The sequence below is a fragment of the Prionailurus viverrinus genome, chromosome B1 (genome assembly GCF_022837055.1).
Source record: "Prionailurus viverrinus isolate Anna chromosome B1, UM_Priviv_1.0, whole genome shotgun sequence".
In the NCBI taxonomy this organism is placed as follows: Eukaryota; Metazoa; Chordata; class Mammalia; order Carnivora; family Felidae; genus Prionailurus; species Prionailurus viverrinus.
In genome coordinates, this window is record NC_062564.1 from 60,228,535 (window position 1) to 60,254,418 (window position 25,884).

A 25,884-nucleotide genomic window follows, 5' to 3' on the forward strand; every position below is an offset into this window, starting at 1 on the left:
CATTTTTCTTTTATGTCTATTACTGCCTAATGTTGAGCTTAAAAACAGAAAGTATGATCTTTGTCGTTTAGGAGAAAGTTTGATTTATGGAAAGTATGTTTGCATTTCCTCATTCATGACCCTTTGCTTGTAATGTGATTACTCTTAGGAAAGACAAATTTAGTTGAGATAACTTTAATTCTATAGATTAAAATGAATTCAAATTCCATTTCAGTTTCTAGGAAAATGTGTAAAGTTTAGTGACTTGTGGTCAGCCTGAGAACGAGATTGATCAATACGGTTAATTGAAATTGGCACTTTATTTTTTATTGTAGCTTTTTGGTTTTTCATGGCTATTAAAACATTAAGTGTTCATTGCAGGAATTAATAATATTTATCAAGAAAAATTAAGCTAACCAGAGATGGAATTTTAGTAAGTCAACACTGTACATATTGCCAAATTACTCTCTTAAAAGTTTAAATCCATTTTTATTTCCACTGGCACGTATGGCAGTGTATAGTCTCTTTTCTTCTCCAACATTTCTATTATCACTTGAAAAGTTTCTGCCATAAAAATAAAGTTTCTGCGATACTGACAGGTGAAAACTTCTCTCAGATTTCAATTTGCGTTTCTGTGATCACTAGTCCTTTGGGCATCTTTATGTGATTTTTTTTGGACATTGACATTTTGTTTTTGTAATTTTTTTAATGTTTACTTACTCTTGACAGAGAGACAGAGAGAGAGACAGAGTGCGGGCAGGGGAGGGGCAGAGAGAGAGGGAGACAGAGAATCCCAAGCAGGCTCCAGGCTCTGAGCTGTCAGCACAGAGCCCGATGTGGGGCTCGAGCTCACGAACTGTGAGATCATGACCTGAGCAGAAATTGGACGTTCAACCAACTGAGCCACCCAGGTGCCCCTGGACATTGACATTTCTTTATTCATGAACTACTTGTGGATGCATTTGCCCATGTTTTGATTTTTAAGGAAGAAGTGGGCTTTTCTTTTTATTGAGTTGTTAGAGTTTTGTATATTAAGTATATTATTCTTTATATGTTATAATAAATATACTTTTATTTTGGCTTTTTACTATATTGGGTCATATAAATGATAATAATCTGTTCATATCTTTGTGTAGTCAGGCTTATCAATGTTTTCATTTAGTATTTCCATGTGTGTGCCCAGATATATGAAAATATATGAAAATAGTTGTATGTTTTAACCTTTATGTTTTAATCTATGTGGATTTTGGGGTGGGGGTGGCGTGTGCATAAGTGTGAAATAGATGTTCATAGATTTCCACATACTCAGTTCCACTAGCCAGGCTACCTACTTGATCCAAAGTATTCATGTATCTATATTTAAAAAAAATTTTTTTTTCAACGTTTATTTATTTTTTGGGGGACAGAGAGAGACAGAGCATGAACGGGGGAGGGGCAGAGAGAGAGGGAGACACAGAATCAGAAACAGGCTCCAGGCTCTGAGCCATCAGCCCAGAGCCTGACACGGGGCTCGAACTCACGGACCACGAGATCGTGACCTGGCTGAAGTCGGATGCTTAACCGACTGCGCCACCCAGGCGCCCCTCGTGTATCTATATTTAAACTTTAGGTATCTGAAGGAAGTCCCCAAATATGAGAACTAGAAATCTGACTATCCTTCACTTGATCTTTCTTTTATAGTAGACTCACAGCTTCTTTCTAAGCCTTTGTCAAAGGTATTCAGATATTTTCTTTCCTATGTGTGAGCAACATTTCCTGTTTTTTCTGATTAAGCCATTTTTTTCCCATTTTACTTTAAGTTGAGGTTTATCAATGAGGTTCACATGCTTAGTCAAATATCTCAAAGAGAATATGTGAGTGTATTTAGAGTAGATGGGTATAAGAAAGGGGCTGTTAAGCTTCTGTACTTGTAGTCATACATATTTTTAGACTGTTCCTGTTGTTCTCTGAGGTTTCACCTGTGCTTTATTATGTGATTATTGAATCTCTTCCTTTATCAATCCTTTATCAATCAGGCCCTTGTTAATCAAGTGGCAGCAACTGTTCACAGTCGCTTTACCAAAAATCTGCCAAATGGTGAAGCTCTATGTGGTGTTTTTACAAGGGATTATCGTCATGATGCCCTAAACTGTCAGGTAGGATATGTTAATTAATGCATTTGTTATTAAATTACTTAATAGTACTAATATATGTTTCTTACACTAGAGATTCCACATCTGCACAAAGCCTTGTGGAAATATTTTTTTTGAATTTACAAGAGATGAATGACTTTAACAGAAAATTTAATATTGTTATATTCCAAAGAGTGAGAACTAGCACTCGTCTTTCTCTGAGGACGCTTAAATTTTGATTTCATATTTCAGTTATTGTTTACTGCATCATCTTGATTTATAAATGGATTCAAAATGATCTGAAGAATCCAGTGTTATTAAAAATTCACAAACACCGATTTCTAACAAGAATTACTTTGTCTTGCTAATTAGGAAACTCTTACTGTTCTTGATGAGTAGGATACTCATCATAATTTCAAAAATGTTGTGTTATTGATAGAATACCTGACACTAAGTAAATCATAGATAGTTTTCCTCCTTAACGAATTCATAACTAAACAAGTAAGACTGAACAAAAAGTGAAAAGATGATCGTAGAACACAGCAGAGCAGGCATGAAGATATGCTACCCAGATTGCCTCTCAAGGACAGTTTTGCTGCCCAAATGTGGCGAGGGTGGTCAAGACAAATACTAGCTGTCAGTTCCTCCAGTTCTGCCTCCACAGTCTGTGTCCTGTGGCTGAGTTAGGCTAGAGTATGAACACTGGGACATTTTGGCCTGATGTGGACTATTTCTGACAACCAGTATTCACTCCAGAATTCTGAGCCAGGTTGGCCAGGGTTTCTTCAGGCTTGTTTTGAAGGTTAGCTCAATCCTGCTTCTCCCCATGTTTGAAAATAGAAATTCTTCAAACAAAACTATCTCAGGGTCCGATTTTGAGGAAATAAACCTGTGATGATTAACTCTGTTTGTATTGCTTTGAATGCTTATACATAAGAATTTTAAACTTCAAACTGATATTTTGCCACTTTGATGCATAAGAATTATAGTTTCATAAGGTTCAACCTAATATATCACAATTTTAAAGAAACATTCTCGAAAGTAATACTATATCCTAGTTATTAGCAGGTACATTTAGGAGTTATAACTCTATCTTTATATTCTTATAACAAAGTCTGCACATAGTAAGTACTCAAAATGTTTGTTTACACAATGTTATTTTTAGGTACTTATTACAGTGCCTGCCTGCTTTGAAATTCTGCTGTTATCTCCTCATCGCCAAGCATGGGTGAAAAGGATCAGATATGTTATATTTGATGAGGTAGGTTTGGTATTATTTCTCTAGGTTGTTTTCCTAGTGTGCATAAGTGTTATAATGAAGATATTTGGTGCTTCAAGACATCTGTCCCTTTGTGTAGAGTTCAGGTTTGGTGGTGGCGGGGGTGGGGGAGGGGCTGCCTTTTAAATGGTTTCCCCAGTGAATCATATGTCTTTTGGCTCTGTTTTCCTGTTGTGATTCAATAGGGGTTATTAGTATATGCTGCGGAACTCTATGTGGCAAAGATACCTGCTATTGGTGACTACTGTTTCAGGGGAGCACAATTAACCACCATGGCATAAGTTTTCCTGGATAGAGATTTCAAAATCCAAACTTTGATCTCTAAAGCAAAGAATTTTGGTCTCTAATAATAATGACAGTTATGTAAGTTATTTTATCAGTCATGGACCCAACAGGAAACAAATGGCACAGTAAAAACACAACAATTCAAGAAGAGAGTTTTCCAAAAATGTGTGTGAGGGAAACTATAAAGATTAATACAGTAACCTAGGCCAGTAACTTACCCCTGTGCTTTAAGGGGCAAGGCAAAGAAGCAGTTACTTAGACTCAGAAGGAGATTCTGATGGAGCTAGCCACACTGTGAGTACTTATCTTAGTTGAGGGACATAGGTAGTTCAAGGTAACCATTAAGGAAAGTATCCAGTGGAACAAAGACCTCATGCTCATTCTCCTCCCTTCTTCTGATCCTTTGCCAAGGCTGTCCATTGGCTGAATCCAGTGGAAACTGAGGATATTGGAGTTCTTTTAAAGCAATCTCTGTAGGTCATTTTTTTTGGCCAAGGAGAGCAGGATGCAAAACAATGGAGATTTATAGGGGCAAATAGAAGATATTTACATTTTTATAATAGGAATTAGTATCTTGTTCCATGTGTAAAGGAAGATACTGAAGAAATTTAATTAGAGACATGGCCTGATCGAATTTATCTTTTAGACCTATCATTCTGGCTAATGATATGAAGAATGCTGGGGGCATTAAGGGAAGCTAGGATAATAGTCAGGAGGATATTGTGGTAGTGCACTGAGATGTGATGATGACTTGGCTGGCAGTAGACATGCAGAGAAATGCGTAGAATTGAAAGAAATTTCCAGAAGTAAGAGAAAGAGGAATTATTGATGGATTGGTTATGAGGATTAAAGAAAATTTGTGTAGGGGTGCGTGGGTAGCTCAGTTGGTTAAACGTCGGACTCTTGATTTCGGCTCTGGTCATGATCTCACGTTTCGTGGGATGGAGCCCCCTGTTGTACTCTGTGCTGATGGCACTAACAGTGTGGAGCCTGATTGGAATTCTCTCTCTCTCTCTCTCTCTCTCTCTCTCTCTCTGTCTCTCCCTCTCTTTCTCTCCTCCTCCCTACCTCTCTCTCTCTTTCTTTCTCCCTCTCTCTCAAAAGTAAGTAAATAAATATTTTAAAAAACCAAGAAAATACATGTCAAATTTTTCTATTATCTGGATTTGGGGATATTTGTAAAAACTTCGTATGGGCAGTTAAAGGTAACAGGAAAGTGTTTATGATGATCCAAGCTCTTACATCCTGTTTTAATTTGCTATTTTTAAGTAAGCTTTTCAAAGGAGAAATTTTTTGCTTTAATAGGTCCATTGTCTTGGTGGAGAAATTGGAGCAGAAGTCTGGGAGCATCTCCTTGTCATGATCCGATGTCCCTTTTTGGCTCTTTCAGCTACCATAAGTAACCCTGAACATCTTACTGAGTAGGTCTTATGTTCCAACTTATATAAATGCTTTTGTATTTAAAATTTTATACTTTCTATATGGGTTCTGATGAGTTTCATAACATTCTGGTGAGTTTATTAACTTATCTCCGACTATTTAAGGAACAGAACATCAATAGCACCTCCTAGCAGGTGCTGAGAAAGGCCACACTTAATAAAAGAAAATCAAGGAATGTCCCAGGCAGATCTGCAATTGAGTAGAAAATTTCTTTCATATCCCTAAAAAAGTTCACTTTAAGTGATAGATCTGTGTTCTTTGTGGAAAATGTGGAAAATGAGGCACAGAGAGTGTCAGTGATTCAACCAAGAACCACAGATAGCAGTAAGGAGGCTGGGATTCAGTCTCAGGTAGTATACCTCCAGGGCCTATTCCTTTAAGTACAATTTTTAAGGCATATGAAAATTTTAAAAATGGTTTTTTATTATTGAGAAACAGAGAAAGATTATGAGCATGGGAGGGGCAGAGAGAAGGGGAGACCCAGAATCGAAAGCAGGCTCCAGGCTCTGAGCTGTCAGCACAGAGCCCGACGCGGGGCTCGAACTCACAAACTGTGAGATCATGACCTGAGCCGAAGTCTGATGCTTAACCGACTGAGCCACTCAGGCACCCCGGCATATGAGATTTTCTTTATTTAAAATATTTAATGTCACAAGAAGTACTACTATATTACTGCTTACATGATATGTAAATTTATCTTTTAAGGTGGCTACAATCAGTAAAACACTACTGGAAACAAGAAGACAATACAATGGGAAAAAATAGAAATGCTGGCTATTGTGCCAGTTCTCACAAAGATCACTTTCGAATGAAGGAATCATATAAAGTTAGACTTGGTATGTTTGGAATTTTTCTTTTGCTCTAAAATCAGTTCAGTCCTTATGTGTCCATTGATTTGGAAATTCTTGTTCTTCATTGTTAGTGCTCTATGGAGAGAGATACAATGATTTAGAGAAGCATATATGTTCAATAACACATGATGACATCTATTTTGATCATTTTCACCCATGTGCTGCACTAACAACAGATCATGTAAGTAATACTTTAGCCATATATGTTATGAGTAATATAAATTACTTGTATATATATTATAATTGAAAAGCTACCTACATGATTCTTATCAGAATTATAGACTACATACTTTATATCAGATATTTTACCTTAGTTTTCTTTTTTACTTTGTTTATTGTATGTATTTGACATGTAGCATAAATTTAAGGTGTATAACATGTTATTTTGATGTAGTTATATATTGTAAAATAATTGTTATAACAATATTTAGCATCTCTATCACATTACATAATTATAGTACAATATTATTATCCATATTTATTATATTGTACATTAGATTTCTATGTCTTATTTACTCATTGCAAGTTTGTACCATTAAACAACACTGATCTTACCACCCAGCCTACCGTACATCCCCTGATAACCATCATTTTACTGTGTTTTTTACGAGTTTGACTTTTTCAGATTCCACATGTAAGTGATACCACGCAGTTACTTGTCTTTCTCTGACTTATCTCTGTATAACTTATAATGTGATCAAGGTGTATCGTGTTGTTTCAAACAGCAGGATATCCTCCTTTCTCAGGGTTGAATAATATTTCTAACCTTAGTTTTTTAAAAAGTCACAAAAATAACTTTGTAGTCTTCAATGAACCCTCAGTGGTGTCTGGATTCACAACGCTTGAAAATGATGAAAAATTTTAACCTGAAGTTTTTTGGTTAATTTTATTTATTCTTAGAGATTTTCTTTGTTCATTTTCCTTCTTCTCAACATGCATGTCTCTCCATCCACTTCTGTGACACTGACTCTTAGTGTACAACTATATGTGGACAGTTCCTAGTATATGTGAGAATCTGATCACTGAGTTAGGTTAAATAAGGAAAGGATGTTTTGCTCACATACCAGTCACAACATGATTTTTTTGGTAGCAAATTAATAAAGTAGAGGTTTGGGGACATCATTTGGGGTATTGGGGTGTCTGTGGAGGAAGATTTCTTAATTTTCCTTTCATAATTCTCTTCCTTTCTCATTCTATTCTTAGGAATGGCCCATTCAAGCTTAATTGCCTCTCAGAGTGATAATTAGTAGTTTGTCTTCCTTCCAAAATCTGTCTTCCTTCCAAAATCCAAGTTGTCAGTTAAGCCTCCTAAAACATAATTATGATCTTGCCAAGCTTTAATGAGTTTCCTTTGGAAGTTACTGAATGCACAGCTCCTTAGCTTGACTTCCTATGGCTTCTCTGACCTCACCCCAAAATCTGATGTATCTTACCTGGAGGTAAGATTTATATTTTACCTCATAATTTATATTGTTCCTGGAGTGTTTCACTCTAGATGCTAAATGCCAGTTGTCCAGATCCTGTTCATCTTTTATGACTCTTCTAATGTGAAACATCTTCAGAGTCCTTCTGTGACCTCCTTAGGTGGATGTAATCTTCTACTTCTATAGCATCTTGTCTGTATTTCTTTTATGACAGAAGTCATGATCAGCTTACTGCTAAAGTTACTTCTATACATGTGTCCTTTATCTTACTAGAATAACTCCTTGAAGACAAATTTTGTGTCCTTATGAGTTCCTAACAAACTGTATATAAAAGGTGCTTAATAAATGTATGGTACATAAAGACAGCCAACCTAAATTGAGCATTGAATTTGTGTTCTAATAATTGTCCATATTTTGTGTCTAGGAAACATCACAATAGTTTTAGGATGGATGTTTTGTTAATATTCCCATTTACAAATGAGGAAGGTGAGGCATAGATAATTCAGCTAACTCATTCTTGCCCCATGAATAAGTGTTGGGGGCAGATTGCAATCAAGATAGAGTACAGAGTTTGCCCTGTCATCACAGTATTCTGAGTAATCTGTTGAATAAATCCTTGAATGAGTGAATGCATGAGAATCACTATAGCTTTTGGGCAATATTGCAATGGCTTCTAAAAGCAACTGAATGAATCCTAATCCTGGTAATTTTCTTATAAATTTTATTACAAAAGTTTCTCTTTTGTGTGGCAATGGCCCAATCCAAACTCTAAATAAAACTGAACTATGGACAAAATTCCTGTGACTTAACTCACACCCCAGACTTAGAATATGGATGATAACCCACACATAAATAATAGACTTCTTTTTCTGTCTCTGCCTCTCTCTCCTTTTCTCTTTCTCTCTGTCTCCTTTTTTCTTTCCCTGTCATCACTTGGCATTTTTATAACAGCATAGTATTTAAAAAATTATTTATTTTGTGTAGGGTGGTTCAAGGCAGGTTATCTTTAAGTAGCAATGAGCACAGTGATTTGGAGTACCTAGCAAGAATGGCATTTTGGTCCAAGTGCCTTTCCTCTATTGTCAGTAGCTATTAATGGAGTAACTGGAAAGCAACAGAACTGCTACAGTGTGCTCTGACCCTGTGTGACTTCTGGAAAGGTCATGCTGTTGTATGAGTCTTCTTGACTTCAGGACTTTTGTAGCAGTCGTGGAGGATGTACTCAAAAGGCCCGAGCATTATTAAATGTGTGTTGACAGCTGTGTGTGCAGCATATGTTTTATAGTATGTTTCCTTAAAGGAGCATCAATGAAAAACAGGTAGATTTTTCCAAACAAGTAAAGAATTCCTGATCTTGTATAGTAAACTTCAGATTAATATGAAAGAACTGAGTGGTGAGAAAAAGCATAATAAATTGCGGCAACATAAAGAGAAGAGCCATCCACCTTGATTGTCGCCCCTACATCTCTATCATAGAAATCATTTCAGAAGGGAAGGGGTGGAACAGGATGAGTAAACTGGCCTTAATCCAACTGAGGTGAAGGATTGCCCTTCCATCCATGTGAGGCTTATTTCTGGCAAAAAGCAGAGCTTGGCCTTTGCCACCAATTACCATGTCACACAGGAACAGCTGCTCACTCCTGGAGAGCTGTCAGCCCCAGGAAGTCCTTGAAAGAACCGTTGCCTCTTTTTGCTCAGTACAGATCAATGCCTACCATCACCTGTGGCATTAGGGACAATGTAGTTTGCAAAAATAACATCATGGTATAAATACTATTGTATTTACAAAGGAAGGATGGGACAAATCTGTGACCCTTTAGTTTTCTTCCTTCTGTGTCTAGGCTGGCTCAGGTTTTGCCAGTTCTTTCACTGTGTAGTGGAGAAAAATTGAATTGAATTCCCAGCTTCTAGCCACAGAGTTATTAAGCCACAGAGATATTAAGCTAGTTTTAAAAAATTAAGACTTATAAGTTGATCATTGACAGTTGAGGCATCAACCACGTGCCAAGTATTTCACTAGACCTATTATGTAATCTAACTTAATTCTTTTAATTTTTTTTTAACGTTTATTTATTTTTGAAACAGAGAGAGACAGAGCATGAACGGGGGAGGGTCAGAGAGAGGGAGACACAGAATTTTTTTTACCGTTTATTTATTTTTGAGACAGAGAGAGACAGAGCATGAATGGGGGAGGGTCAGAGAGAGGGAGACACAGAATCTGAAACAGGCTCCGGGCTCTGAGCTGTCAGCACAGAGCCCGACGCGGGGCTTGAACTCACTGACCGCGAGATCATGACCTGAGCCGAAGTCGGCTGCTTAACTGACTGAGCCACCCAGGCGCCCCTAACTTAATTCTTACAACAAATCTATGGCATAGACAGAATTATCATCCATTTTGGAAATGAAGAAAGCCACGCTCTGTACAAAGGTTAAATAAGAGACTTAAGAAATCATAAACATTCTAGTGACAGAAATAAGATTTATATCTTAAAAATTGTGACACATTTTGAATTTATTTTACATATATGTATTTTAGTAGGCAAAAAGTTTGCCATTTTCAAGTAGAATTTTTTTTAAGTTTATTTATTTTGAGACAGAGAGAGAGAGAGAGAGAGAGAGCAGGAAAGGAGCAGAGAGAAAGGGGTGGAGAGAGAATCCCAAGCAGGCTTTGTGCTGTCAGCATAGAGCGTGACACAGGGCTCGATTCCATAAACCAAACGGTGAGATCATGCCTGAGCTAAAATCAAAAGTCCAATGCTTAAACCAAATGAGCCATTCAGGTACCCCACCACCTTCAAGTAGTGTTAATAAAAGAACAAAATGCTAACATTCCAAAATAACATAATGCAGTCGTTACTATCTAGCTAGCTTTTAATAGTCCAACTGAGAGATGCTAAATGATAATTCATGGAATGATTTGCATCCTACAGTTTTTTCACAAGCTTAATTCAAGACTAATTGATTTTTTAACAAATATATTTGACATGTACCATTGTGAAAGCTTAAGGTGTACAACATGCTGATTGGACACATTTATATGTTGCAATATGATTGCCCTTGTAGCTTTAGCTAACACCCCTGTCAGGTCACATAATTAAGATTTTATTTTGTGGTGGCAGTAATTAAGATCTAGTCTCTTAGCATGTTACATGTTTATAATACAGTATTGTTATCTATAATGACTATACTGTGCATTAGATCTTCAGGACTTACGTATCTACTAGTTTTAAAAGTTTAGGGGCGCCTGGGTGGCGCAGTCGGTTAAGCGTCCGACTTCAACCAGGTCACGATCTCGCGGTCCGTGAGTTCAAGCCCCGCGTCAGGCTCTGCGCTGATGGCTCAGAGCCTGGAGCCTGTTTCCGATTCTGTGTCTCCCTCTCTCTCTGCCCCTCCCCCGTTCATGCTCTGTCTCTCTCTGTCCCAAAAATAAATAAACGTTGAAAAAAAAAATTTTTTTTTTAAAGTTTAAAAATCATGCCGATATGTGTATCTTATTTGATTTTACCACTCTATCAGGCAGAAGTACAGATATTTTAATTCCTATATTATGGATGAAGACCTAAACTGGCCTTTTTAAGTAGAATTGAAACTAAATCTTCTAATTCAAACTCTACTGTACTTTCCATTCTACCAGTTGTTGTTGTTGTTGTTGTTGTTGTTGTTGTTGTTTTCCAAATGTGTGTGTTTGGCATGGCTTTATTGCCCAGAATTTCCAAACCTAGCTTTTAAAACTTAACAGCTATTTACTAAAACAAATGCCCTATCGTCACATAAGTTTGGAGAAATCTGTATATGATTGTCCCTTCTTTGAGATTTGACATTTCCAATGGCAAACCTTCTAGAAGCCTATTTAATAGAACACCCGTGAAAAGACACTCCCCTTTCTTTTAAAGAATACCTACTGGCATTTCAGGGATCATGGTTTGACAGGCAATTTTTTTAGCAATAGTGGCTGACATCAGCAGAAAATACTACAATGCAAGCTTTTTCAGAAACAGGAATTTTTTTTTTTAATTTTTTTTTCAACGTTTATTTATTTTTGGGACAGAGAGAGACAGAGCATGTACGGGGGAGGGGCAGAGAGAGAGGGAGACACAGAATCGGAAACAGGCTCCAGGCTCCGAGCCATCAGCCCAGAGCCCGACGCGGGGCTCGAACTCACGGACCGCGAGATCGTGACCTGGCTGAAGTCGGACGCTTAACCGACTGCGCCACCCAGGCGCCCCAGAAACAGGAATTTTTAATTTATGCTTTAAAATACTTGTGGAAAAATTAATGCCCTGCATTATCCAAAAGGCTTAAAGCAGAACCAAGGGACTGAGCTGGGGAAGAAGCTTTCTTGACTGTCCTGAAGGTGATCTGAAAGTCTTCGTGTTAAAGTTGACCAAGTTCTTATCTTAGAACTTAAGCAAGTAAGACTTGTCCCCTTTAGCCTGGGTTGGTACTCTAAAGCAAAGAATCATGTTACTAATTGAATTAATTTCAACCTGCAGGGTACCGGTTGTGTTTTCTTGTCTAAATAGTCCACCAATTTTTTAGCTTCCCAGTACTCTTGATTTGAAATGTGGAAGCATCTATAGAGAATTAGCCCAATTAAAAGGTTTGGGAAACAATAAACCCACTTTTTGAAGTTTTTTTTTCCCCCAATTTTGCTAAATCAAGCACACTCTTGGTTAGTATTTTGTTTGCATGTAGCACTGACCATCATTTGAACTTTTTAGTTTAGTGCTGTTTTGAAAGTCTTTGCGTTCATGATAGTGACTCTGAGGCTGCTGACTGAAAAAAAGAGGAAGAACTGAACTGAAACAAAAGTATTTATTTGGGGTCTTAGAATTGCAAACTGGGAAGCACAGATTTGGGTAGCAACCCAAATTTTGTCCCATTGAAAAGTAAATGCCAAAGGTCTTTATTAGCAAGACCTGGTGTTGCAGGAGTTTTTGCTTCAACTCCCCAGGTTCCTTGTCTTGTGGCTTCGAAGAATGAAGAGGTGGGCACAAAATGAGCAGCAGGCAAAAGTTTATTAGAGTATAAGATCAGAAAGGAGGAATAGTAGGAAAGCTCTCTACAGAGAGGGGACATTTGAAAGTGAATGCCTGCGAACTATAGGCTAGAGTCCTTGTTTTATAGGGTTCGGGTCAGCCCTCCCTTCCCTTACCCCTAGTTCCTTCTCAGGTCCTACCCTCATTGGCTTGATAAGTCTAGGTGCTGGCTTGTCCCTTCGTGATTGGCTCATTTCCATTGTATGAGGGGTGGTCTATGGCCATATCATTCCTTTTGGGTTATGCATTTTATGGTTTACTACTTATTTTTAGTTAGGTCTTTTGTCAAATTCCTGAGGGAAACCTGAGGGGGAGTGGGTGGTGTTTATTACATTCTTAAGAGGACACTTACCCCTGAGGGGGGTTTGCTGTGGTCAGACCCTCCTAGTATTGTTCCAAAATATGTGTCTTTTCCTACCCTGGTACCTCAGGTCCTAATCATTCCCTCTCTGCCTATTTTATCCTATCTTTCCCTATCAGGAAACTTACACAAGTTGTTTTCCGAAATTATGATTGGAAGATGTGATGACATTTTATAATTTATTGGCTTTCTGAGTACATTATGTCAGTTACTAGGAAAATATCTTTTTCAGAGTGTCTAGTTTTTATCAAGAATGCCCATGCAACAGTCCTGTTTTCAGTCCTATTCCTTTGCCCAGTTCAATAGTCCGTTGTAGTTACTGTTTCAAAAACAGAATAAAGTTTTAGTTCCAAAATAGGGTCTCTCATGTTCGGAGGTTTTACCCAGGTTCATGAGGCAAAGGACAGAACATAAGATAAAATACAAGAATATTAAAATTGTTAATTTTATTTTAAATGTAGATTGAAAAGTATGGATTTCCTTCTGACCTTACCCTTTCTCCTCGAGAAACCATCCAGCTTTATGATACCATGTTTCAATTCTGGGAAAGCTGGCCCAGGGCCCAAGTAAGTAATAATTACACAATTAATCTGAATTAATTTTATTATAGTGGATGGTAACATTGCTGTTCATAAAGACAAATTCTCACCCTTTCTGATCATGTGCATCTAATCTTTTAAAATCATACATACACTCTCCAAAATACAACTGCCCCTTCCCAGACATTCTTCTTCCTAATATTGTGTGTGTTACTTTAACAGGGGTGCAATGCCATTGAATTCTTGAAAATATTTCTTCTTTCAATTTCTGGGATGCTACAATATCTTAGTCTCCTTTTACTTCTTGGATTCATTTTCCTTCATCTTCTTTCATTGTGCTCCCCTTCTCTCTTTATGCCCTAATTGCTGTCTGTTTTCATCTTCCACTTGGTTTTGCTCTGCATTCTTTCCTTTGAAGAGTTCATGTGTCCTATTAGGTTTATGTACTGGAAACTTTGGGGGGATAAAAAGACATTTAATAGTTTATACTCTCAAGAAGCTTGTAATTCTTTTAGTGAAATGTATAATTGAGAAACATCTTTGGATTTTCTTGCATGATTTTATTTAACTTTGTGGCATTTCTTTTCAAGGAGTTGGATCCAGAGAAATCCATTCATTGTAAGAATAAAATAGTCATTAAAAAGTTGGATGCTAGAAAATACGAAGAGAGCTTAAAGGCAGAATTAACAAGTTGGATTAAAAATGGCCATACTGAGGAGGTAATTTTCACATGTTTTTTGGCAAAACAATATGTTCCTTGTTTTCTTGAGTTACCTTGGTGTCATTATCACCACTACTATTATTGTTATTATTTTAGTCTTCAATTTTCATTTTAGGATTGTAAGTTGAACTGGAAGTCTAGTGATTCGGAGATAGAATAGAAAGAGGAAAAGGAAATTGGTCTTTGTTTAATACTTGGTGCTTTCTAAAACATGTACCAGAAGCCAGGAATTCCTGTTTGGTGTTATAATAGATAAGAACAGAGGGGTCACTATCCACAGAGTCAGTGTTCTTGATGAAAGCAGAGAGATTGAAATCACAGTACCAGTAAATGAAAAGATTCTTTACTCCTCTATCTTCGGCTGTCTTGGGATTTTTTTTTTTTAAGTTTATTTATTTTGAGAGAGAGAGAGAGAGAGAGAGAGAGAGAGAGAGAGAGAGAGGAGCAGAGAGACAGGAGGAGAATACCAAGCAGGCTCCATGCTGTCAGCACAGAGCCTGATGGGTGGCTTGATCTCATGAACTGTGAGATCATGACCTGAGCCAGAATCAAGAGTTGGATGCTTAACTGACTGAACCACCCAGGCATTCCAATTGTAATTTTTTTCTTTCATGATTTTTATTTCAACTTGTAAGAACTATTTGTATATTAAAACCTTAACTTGGGATCATGTAAGTTTTACATATTTATATTAAGTAAGTTGATGATGGTTTTTATATTTTGAAGTTTGTCTTATTGTCACACATTGTGGTTTTTGATTTTTGGGGAGTGACATATATTAGACTTTTCCCATGTGAGTTTTTTACATTACGTTTTGAGTTAGATCATCTCCCATTCAGAAACATAATTAACTTCCATTTCCTTCCATTTATTTTGTCATTTAAAAACATTCAGAATGTATTTGAAAGTGATTTTTATACATGACCTGGAGAGAAACTGATTTACCCTACCTTCAGCCACAGTATAACCAGCAGCATTTACTCAACAACCTCTTTCTGACTGATTTGTGTCGACTTAAATAATTGCATGTTAAATTGCATATATGTGTGCATGTATATATATATATATTCCTCTTTTTGTCGTTGTTCTTTTAGTGCATTGATTTACATATTTCTTTGATGGTTTCTTTACAAAATTTTATATTTTTATACTTACTTTGTTATTATATTTTATTTTAAAAAGCTCAGAAACATAGATTAGGTGACCATGAAAATATTTTAGCCAAAAGTAGTAATTCCTTTTTTTATTATGCAGCATTTAAAACTAATAAAATTTTTTATTCATTGCTACAGGCCAAAATGGTTCTGAGGAATCTTAGTCCTGATTCAGTATTTAGTTCAGGAAACACAGTAAAAATGTTTCCACTGCTCGTTGAGAAGCTAAGGAAAATGGAAAAGTTACCGGCATTATTTTTTTTGTAAGTCATCTAATTTAATTTTTTTTTTTTATAATTTGTATCAGGCTTATTCTTTTAAGGTGAGGAAAGTTACAAAATCCACTGTTGTAATAAGCTATTCATTACTGTTTTTGGTGCTCATTTGTTAGCAGAATGCATATTTAGCATCTTTCTAGTTCAGGTCTTGAAAAAATTTTTTTACTTGTGTTGTTACAAATTGCCATCTTTAAATAGTTTTCTACTCCTTTTTTTGTTATATTTTTATTGTAAACTATTATATTTTTATTTTGGTCTTATACATTTCCAGTAAATAATGAGGTTCTTTGCAAAATAAATTGAATGTTTATGCACACAAGTATCCCATACAAAATTAAAGTATCCTTACTATATGTTAGCATCTTTATTCACGGGGTATTTTATTGTTTTTAATTTATGGTTATGGGAACTGTAACTTTGAGACACTGCTATCTTGCTAAATTTTATGTGCTGTAGCATGAAATAGCTTAAAATTGAATGTAATCATCCAGTTTTGGTGAAGTATAAATTATATGAAAATATATTTATTAATTGGATATTAAGTTGGATCACATAGTTTGGGATCAGAAAAAATGCTTTATTTACTTTAGATAATTTCAGACTATTTTAAGCCATGGAAGCTTTAAAGAAGCCACAGATATAAATAAATAAATAAATAAATAAATAAAAAATAAGGCAACATAATCTCGCTTAAGTGGCAAAGTTTAATGAAATTGTTTACACCTAAATAGACATATAGTAATTAATCATTACTGGTGATATATATTTAAAATAATAATGATAATTAAATGTATTGTTGTGTTTGGAACTTTTGGAGATTACAGTACAGTGGTTCCTTTGACCTTTGTTATTGGGACAAGGAAAATAAATTTTCAAACTACTAAGAAGTTACACAGCTCACCTACTTTACTTTAGAGTGTGGCTATAGATTTCAGTTAGAAACAAACACAATTCTGTGCATCTGGGATATTTCTGGAAGCCTAACTGTAAAATAGAAATCCAAAAATAACTATATTTATTGTTCATGTACACATACATGCTTAAAATATTTAAAAAGTAAAATATTTTCACCTAATGTGTGAAGGGAGTCAAGACTTACTTCCATATATAAAATAAATAAATCATGGAGATGTAATGTACAGCAAAGCTACTATATTAAGAATATTGTATTGCATATGTTGATAAGAGATTAGTTGTTAAAAGCTCTTATCACAAGTGAACAAATTCTGTAACTATGTATGGTAACAGATATTAACTAGAATTATTGCAATCATTTTATAATATATGCAAATATTGAATCATTTTGTTGCCCATCTGAAACTAATATAATCTTGTATATTAATTGTACCACAATTAAAAGAAACAAAGGGCAGTGTATAATAGAATATATAGTGTTTTATGCACCTGTAAAAGCTTCTTTGGAACCTATACCTAGGAGCACAATCACCATATTTTGTAGTGTGGACAAACTAATGGGGTAAGTTGACTTACCCCTAATGTGGTTTCTTAGCTTATGTCCCATCAGTAGTTCATGAGGTTCTATTGTGACCTATCGTCACAAGCTTGTGGGATCGGTTTTTCTAATTGTTGCCATTCTGATTGTGTAAAATCATGTCTTGCTACTGTTGTAATTTGCATTACTCTGATCGGGATTGACTTTGAAGATTTCTTTCAAGTAAGTAGTCTTTCAAGTTTTTGCTCCTGTGCTATTCAAGTAATTTTTCTTTTGGGTTTTGTAGCTTTTTTTTTTTTTTTTTTTTTTTTACTATTTTCAGGAATTCTAAAAGGCGAAAGATTTATACGATCTGAAGAGAAACCAGAGTATTATTTTCAGGAATTCTAATTAATTCATTGTCAGTTACTAATTTGGCAGTTATCTTCTCTGAGTCTAGCACCTGCCCATTAACTTTGCCTATGCTATTTTTTGTTAAATAATTCTGTTTAATTTTGATTCATTAAAATCCATCAATGTTTAAAGAAAAGGAACATATTTCACAAAAATATCATGGATTTAATTTTGCTTGAGGAATTGAATCTTGGCATGTCTTTGGAGTTTTGGGCTCTTTAGAAAATGTACTATGAAAATCCTTGGTCTTATGCAGTTTAATTTACTCATAAGTAACTCCAGATCATCAACAAATCAGGATACTTTAGGGCTCAATCTGTGCATCTGAGAGCTTTTCAAGTAATAGTTGTACCTGTCAACGTCTCCAGTCTGGTCTCTAGAAAAAAAAAAAGTGTGAAGCATGTTTAATGTTAATGACAGTATCAGTGTGCTTAAAAACATGCATTTCACAGTCAGGCTCAAGTCTGGATCCTACCTCTGTTGTCAATTAGTATGGCACTTCGAAACAGCTACCTGATGACTTTCAAACTTAGTTTCCTCATTTGCAAAATAAGGTGAGAAAAATAGTAATGCATAGGGTTGGGGTGAGAATTAAATACAAATAAATTATGAAAGTCCTAAGTGTAGCACTACACAGTATTATTGGCTGAAGTCCAGTCGTGAGCACATTCATTTCAAATAGGTTATCAGAGAGATTTGAGAGGAAAAAATTATTTCCATGTGATTTAGATTTTTAACAGTGAAATACTGTGATGGAAATGATGTCATTTCATACAGATGTTCACCTAGATCATGTAAGTTGCATTAATATAAAAGAGAAACAACATGATTGCATAGTTAAGAACATGGACTTGGAGGCCAGACTCAGCCACATACAAATGTGGAGTCTTGGGCAGATCACTTATGTGTCCATTTTTTCAGTAGTGAAACCGGGATAGTAACAGTGCTTTCCTCATAGGATCATTGTGAATACAAAATGAGTAAATATATATAAGGCAGTTAGAGTAGTGTCTGAAAATAGCAGGTCTAAGTGTTTACTAACTTTATTGTTTCATTGTCTACTGTATAAAATTTCCTGCCATGTTGTATAGACTGCCTTTGTTTAAATCCTTACTTTACCAGTATGCCAATTTATTTACTTTTCAGTAGCTAACAAGATTTTCTCTTCATGCTAGCTCTTTAAAGACTTTACAAAAACTCTTTGCCTCACATTTAGAAAGCTTTATTGATGAGAGTCAACCTATGATTTGCTGTAAGAAGCTGTGGTTAGTATAGTAATGATGGCTATTGGCTACTGCCAGCCGCAGCATTTTGCCAATAAAATATTGAGAGGAGATTAAAACTTCCATGGACATTTCAGTCTTCTTATCAAAGGTCCTAGCTTCCTGACTCAGGGAAATGCATGTGATGTAAAGATAAGGAATTTTTTTTTTTTAATTTTACTTCCCCTAGAAACATATTACTCTTCACATACCATGTGAATTTGGTCTTTTACCTATTTTCCTAGTTAATATATCAGGTCTGAAAAGGCCAAATCATTACAACCTGCACTAGGTTGCTAGTTTAAGTCCTACAGTAGCAGGAAGTCTGGACCAGTAGGTCCCTAGGTATTTACGTTTCAAAAGGTATAAAGCCCAGAGCCTGGAAACATTTCTGGATTGTAAAGGCCAGCAACACCTGAGGTTTATCTGGTTTCTGGAAAGAAGTAACTACAATCCAGAAGGTTAGGGTGAGAGCCCGAGATTATCTCCATTACTGCCTAAGAGCAAAGTTTTACTGTATGATCTCACTGTATATATAGAATCTAAAAAAGCTGAACCCATACAAACAGAGTAGATTGGTGGTTGCCACGGACTGGGGGCACACAGCGGGTGACAGAAATGAAGACATGTTGGTTAAAGGGTATAAATTAACTTTTATAATATGATTAAGTTCTGGGAATCTAATGTACAACATGGTGACTATAGCTAACAATACTGTATTGTGTACTTTTGAATAGCTAAACGAGTAGATCTTAAATCTTCTCACCACACTAACACACAAAAAGTAACTATGTGAAGTGATGGATGTGTTACCAAACCTTATTATGGTAATTACTTTGTGATATCCACGTGTATGAAATCATCCTACTGAACACCTTAAACTTATACAATGTTACATGCCAATTTTACTGCAATAAAACTGGGGGAAAAAACAAAGAGAAAAATAAAGGAGTCTCTAAAATTCACAGAAGATTTGTGAGATCTGAACTTACATATATTTACAGAATGCTAAGGGCCTTTGATTCTGTTTAGGAGGTAGACCTAAAGATTAGTGGAATTAAAAACTTGACAAGTATATGTCAGGATGTTAACAGTAGATGGAAATTTATTTGAATCTTGATAGTGATATTGTTTTCAAGGCAAGGAGTCTTTTCATTTGTTTGCAGATTTAATTTAGGAGATGTAGAAGAGAGGGCTTTAAGTGTGAGAACTTCCCTGGAGCAAAAGCAAGCGGAAAAAAGGTCTCTCAAAGCTGATAAAGAAGCCCATGATGTGACCAACAAACTTCGAAAAGTTAAAAAATCCATCGAGAAACAAAAGACAATGTAAGTATTTAACTAAACAAATTAGTGGCTAAAAAGGTTAAAATACTTCATAAGTCCAGTCGGAAACATACTTTGAACGTGCAACAAAGTAGTTCTAATTGTTGCTTGGACTTATTTGCCAATTGTGTAAATTTGGGTGGGAGAATCAGGTGAAGATAAGTGGCCATAATATTTATATATGTATTCCTCAGTTGCGTAGATGAGTCTCATTTAGGACTTCAGAGAGGTAGGACCACAGCCTATGAGCATAGGTGGATTATGTACCTGACATAATCATCTCTCAAACTAAGCATATGTGACTACAACTCTCAGTTCTCAGAACAAAATTAACACATGTTGTCTTGGGTCACAACATGGAGGTGTCACTGATTTACCATCACAGTCACATAAGTGAATATAGGATGAATTTTAGAATGCATTGAAATCCCAATTTTATGCTTGGTAGAATTTTTTAAAAAATTTTTTTAAGGTTTATTCATTTTTCAGAGACAGAGAGAGACAGAGCATGAGTGGGGGAGGGGGGCAGGGGGCGGGGCAGAGAGAGGGGGGGAAACACAAAATCTGAAGCAGGCTCCAGGCTCTGAGCTGTCGGCACAGAGCCTGACATGGGGCTCAAACTCACAGACCATGAGATCATGATCTGAGCTGAAGTTGGTGTTTAACTGACTAAGCCACCCAGGTGCCCTGGTAGAAATTTATTTTTGACTCCTCTTTCTTGTTCTCATGTCTAATCCTGACAACTCTAGGTCCAAGATTCTCTCCCTATTATTCTCTCTGCTTTACTTGCTGCCTGGTTTAGATGCTCATTATGTCTTCCTTGAATGACGATAGAGGTCTTCTTTTTAGACTCCAGAGCCTTAGAAGTCACTACTCTCCAGTATAGCTAACAATGGCCCTTGCTAACATTCAAATTGGTTAAATTATTCCATGTTCAATATTCTTTTTTCCTTGCTTAGATGATAAAGTCTAAATTTTTTGACTGTTGTTGGTATGCCAACAGGTTTTAGGTTTTGCCCTTTTTCAGCTTTACTTTCTACCACTCCCCTCCAGCAATATTCAGTATGTATGGTTCTCCTTACATGACCTGTTCTTCTGCATCTGTGTTTTTCCATGATCTGACCCATCTGCCTAATTGCACTCCTTTGTGATTGCCCCCAAAGCTTACACTCATAATTTTGCTATCTCTTCTCTGAATCTTTCCCTAATTCTCCAGTTGAATTTAGTGTTCTTTTTTCTGTGTTCTTGCTACACTTTTAATAATTAGTAGATCAATTATTATAGTGTATTGCTGTTATTTTTACTTGTCTTTCTTTTTCCTACATTATTAGTATTTCCCTCTTTTTATCTCTAGTGCTCAGCATGTTGTTTGACAGGTGATAATCATTTCATAAATATTTTTAAATAAGTCTGAGCAATCAAACGCAGATACTTCTTCAAAGCTGACACAGATTTTAGAGCTTCTCTGATTCAGAGTTCTCAAATTCTAGGGCAAGCTATAATTCGCTGCTGAACTTTCTGCCTCTCTTATTTCTGCCTGTTGTATTATTTTCTTGGAAGTAATGGAAGGTGAAGAGCCCAGAGACAGTGTAGGAAGTATAAGCCTTTTTAGTACTGATCTTTAGACAACTTTTCTTCAGGGCACTAGGAGACATCATTTCAAATTGGATTAGTGACCAACAATTCACACTATAAAAATACAAAGAATGTTTTAACACTTTGTTCAGCACCATCATTATACAGAGAGTGAGAGGGGGCCTCTGCCTTGGTCCTTGTGTTTTGGAGAGTACTACTCTGGTCCTCCTCTCTTTGTATCTATTCCAATAATATTAGGTGTCAGTGGATCTTAGGGGACTTGGCCACCTGGAGCTCATTCTCACCCTTTTAAATTCTGCATTGTTATGGAGTTATATTTGTCAAGGTAGGAGAAGAGAATATATTTTATTTGATAGTTTGTTACCTTGATTTAAAACTTATAAATATTTAAACCACAATATGTGGGCCTCCACTAGTACTCTGCCTCATGCTCTGCAAACATTAGGGCCAGGCCTTTCCATAGTTATATCCTTGAGTTAAGGGTTATGTTAGCTGGAGGTGAGACCTCTTAGTGATGGGTTACACGTGAGCTCATCTTCTCATATTTGGAGTTATCTTATATTCACAGTTAAGGGGAAAACTGAAAAAAAAAATCAAAGAAAGGGTAAGTGATCTGGGTATCTGTAAAAGGCTGTTACATTGAGAGGTAATGGATAATACAGTCTGATGACATGGCAGAGGTTTATGCGGCCATATCTTAGGCAAGATTCCCTAGTAGCACACCCTGAAAGGAGGGTATCGGTGTAAGTGATTTATTGAAAGGTTGAGCTCATGAGGGCCCTGTAAGAAAGTGAAGGAAGCATAAAAAGGGAAAGTGAAGAAAATATGCATAGATATGGGTCTTGCTGCAACATTGCCTGAGCCTGATCCAACAGGGAGATCTGAGAGCATCACAAAATTGCCCAACTTGGGTCAAGGTGGCTGATTTTTGTACTTCATGTCAGTCAATTACTGGCTGTGGGCAACTTCCTCACTCTAAGGAGAGGTTGTAAGCTCTTGTCCAGGAAGCTCTTGTCAGTTGAGAACAATTCTCCAGGGAACAGTGTAACTGAGAGCCCTTCCTTACCAACCAAACTCAGAGAGCTTGTAGCCTCTACCACAAGAAGGAAAGGAGAATGGCCTGAAATTGGCAATGTGGAGCAAGGGGTATGCCCACGTTACCTCCAAGCCTAGAGTAATGAAAGATGAGAAAGAGAAAATGATCACCAATTTAGCAAGAGGAATCAAAGTCCTCTGGGGAGAACTGGATGTGGTAAGAAGGCTACTTGCAGCAAGAAGGTAAGGAAACACTCAGGGAAAATATGGGTGTACAGGGAAATTTTTTTGCTATGGGATCGCAAGGCCCAGAAGCTAATGAGGAAGTGCATTAGAGGAGGAAGTTTGAGTCAAAATAGTACAGATGTATATAAGAGTGACTGGGTGATGAGGGGGTCTGGGAAGTCATGGGCTCACTATGGTAAGCAAATCTGACTATTCATTGATTAAAATTTATTTTTATGCACAGAGATGAGAAAAGCCAGAAAAATCCCAGAAAAATGGATCAAAGACTAATACACGAAGCTGAACATACTAATCTACTCAGGACTTTAGAGAAGAACCTGGAAATCCCTCAGGAGTGTACCTATGCTAACCAAAAAGCAATAGACACAGAGGTCAGCTCTTAGAATGAAATGCTCCTCCAGCAAATGATTTCGCTCATCAGCTGTTATTTCTCAGTTATAGACAGTACTGAATGCAATAACTAAATGCAATCTCTACGAGAATAGAAATCTCTGTGTGTGAACTTCTAGTTACACATAACTCTTGAGGGATCTGCAGAGCATGTATAAAAAGGATAAGATCAGGATTTATAGATTATTTCTTGTTTGTTAACAATTAGTCCCTGAGAGGGTCTACCCTTTTATTATTTTTTCTTTCACAAAAAGGGTTTTCGCAGCCTGAATTCTAGACTTCAATCCCACATGCTTCATTTGAATGTTTGGGTACATATGGTTCAATGCTCTTTAAATAATGTACACAGAATTTGTCAAAATCAGAAGCTTTGTATATTGTAGTTAAAACATACCACTAAAAAGACATTGTTATATCTAAAAGTGGTATGTCAATTTTTTCATTAAAACTTTTTTTATAAACATTGGGGTACAAGTGCTACTGCTGGGAATTGACCCAAGGGATACAGGAGCACTGATGCATAGGGCCACTTGTACCCCAATGTTTATAGCAGCACTCTCAACAATAGCCAAATTATGGAAAGAGCCTAAATGTCCATCAACTAATGAATGGATAAAGAAATTGTGGTTTATATACACAATGGAGTACTATGTGGCAATGAGAAAGAATGAAATATGGCCCTTTGTAGCTACGTGGATGGAACTGGAGAGTGTGATGCTAAGTGAAATAAGCCATACAGAGAAAGACAGATACCATATGTTTTCACTCTTATGTGGATCCTGAGAAACTTAACAGAAACCCATGGGGGGAGGGGAAGGAAAAAAAAAAGAGGTTAGAGTGGGACAGAGCCAAAGCATAAGAGACTCTTAAAAACTGAGAACAAACTGAGGGTTGATGGGGGGTGGGAGGGAGTGGAGGGGGGGTTGTGGGTATTGAAGAGGGCATCTTTTGGGATGAGCATTGGGTGTTGTATGGAAACCAATTTGACGATAAATTTCACATATTGAAAAAAATAAAAATAAAAAAATAATAAAAATATATATTAACAAAAAAATCCTTTTTTAATGCAAATAATTCATGCTTAAGGTAGATGAATTTGAAAATACAAATTAATATAACAAAGCAATGCCATCAATCAGAGGTAATCACTTATCTTCTGGATGAACCTTTCATTTGTGACTACACACACACACACACACACACACACACACAGGTCTTTTTTTTCTTTTAAAGTTTATTTATTTTGAGAGAGACAAAGACAGGGTGAGTGGGGAGGAGCAGTGAGAGGGGGAGAGAGAGAATCCCAAGCAGGCTGCGCACTGTCAGTGCAGAGCCCAACGTGGGGCTTGTACCCATGAAACCGTGAGATCGTGACCTGAGCCAAAACCAAGAGTTGTGGATGCTTAACTGGCTGAGCCACCCAGGCGCCTACACACACAGTTCTATTATATACCTTTTTTTTTCTTTTTTTTTTGTAAACTTCATGGTCTCTCTCTTTTTTTAATAACCATGAATTTACATCATCATTTGAATTCCTTCTCAATATTCCATTGCATGGATGACTATACAACTGAAGTGTCTTTGGCTTTTGGACACTTAGGTTGTTTTTGTTTTTTTTTTTTTTGTTTTGTTTTTTGTTTTTCTTTTTCTCCCTCTCATAAGCTGTATTTATCTTTGTACATATAACTCTACACAAGTGGATTTCCTTCTTAGGGAATTGACATTTTTTTTTTCAACGTTTTATTTTTATTTTTGGGACAGAGAGAGACAGAGCATGAATGGGGGAGGGGCAGAGAGAGAGGGAGACACAGAATCGGAAACAGGCTCCAGGCTCTGAGCCATCAGCCCAGAGCCTGACACGGGGCTCGAACTCACGGACCGCGAGATCGTGACCTGGCTGAAGTCGGATGCTTAACCGACTGCACCACCCAGGCGCCCCAGGGAATTGACATTTTTAAGGCCATTTGTGATGGATTTGCAGTGAGAAGTAAGCACTCCCCCACCATATAGGGTGAGGAACCTGCCCGGCCATTCTGGAGAAGTTTCTGTTTCTCCCTGGGGAGAGCTTGCAAGGCTCCCTCAGGTCATGCACTCACACTTCCTCTGGGTGTTTTATCTACTGTGTCGTCAGGACTTTTCACCTGAGTAGTGGGGTGAGAAAGTGTGAGACAGTCTGTTCAAGATTTTGGAATATTTCCTATAGTTACTGCTGCTGCCATAAAATGTTGTTTGTACTCACGTAGAGTCCATTTCAAGCACTTGCTTCGTTTTGTCAAACGACTGCATAGTATGACTGTTATTTTCATTTAACTATTTTATTTTCATTTAAATTAAACTTAGATAAGAAATGATCAAAATCCCTAACACTCTTGCTTCTTTCAGACTTTGCAGATGGTGTTTGATCGAGTAAAATCCACAAGAAAAGGTGAACAACTGAAGGCTTTGGCAAGAAGGGGTATTGGATATCATCACAGCTCTTTAAACTTCAAAGAAAAACAGTTAGTTGAGATTCTTTTTAGGAAAGGATTTATTAGGGTAGGTAAATGTTTTCATTCCAAAAAGTGAAGCTATGTGTGTGGGAAAGTGAATGTCCATGAAAAATGGACCACTTTTTTCTCATCTAATTATATCTTTTTTTAAATAGCCCATAATGTCACTGCATATTCTTCCATCTCATTTAATTGAGGGAGGAGGTTTGAAGTTTATCATTTAGCTTTTCTCTTTTT

At 36.6% G+C, this 25,884-nt stretch overlaps 1 protein-coding gene across 3 annotated transcripts in view; it reads left to right on the forward strand.

Moving 5' to 3' along the window:
- The window catches only part of LOC125164137 (probable ATP-dependent RNA helicase DDX60), a 107,062-nt gene that overhangs the window by 40,685 nt on the left and 40,493 nt on the right, over positions 1-25,884 (forward strand). For all 3 annotated transcript variants that reach the window (XM_047856645.1, XM_047856647.1, XM_047856646.1), the window contains 11 exons: positions 1,995-2,114; positions 3,256-3,351; positions 4,960-5,075; positions 5,800-5,930; positions 6,017-6,126; positions 13,231-13,335; positions 13,899-14,027; positions 15,322-15,446; positions 19,736-19,894; positions 22,992-23,139; positions 25,541-25,693. In XM_047856645.1, coding sequence (XP_047712601.1) covers positions 1,995-2,114; positions 3,256-3,351; positions 4,960-5,075; positions 5,800-5,930; positions 6,017-6,126; positions 13,231-13,335; positions 13,899-14,027; positions 15,322-15,446; positions 19,736-19,894; positions 22,992-23,139; positions 25,541-25,693 — 1,392 coding nt within the window. The remainder of the gene's footprint in view (positions 1-1,994; positions 2,115-3,255; positions 3,352-4,959; positions 5,076-5,799; positions 5,931-6,016; positions 6,127-13,230; positions 13,336-13,898; positions 14,028-15,321; positions 15,447-19,735; positions 19,895-22,991; positions 23,140-25,540; positions 25,694-25,884) is intronic.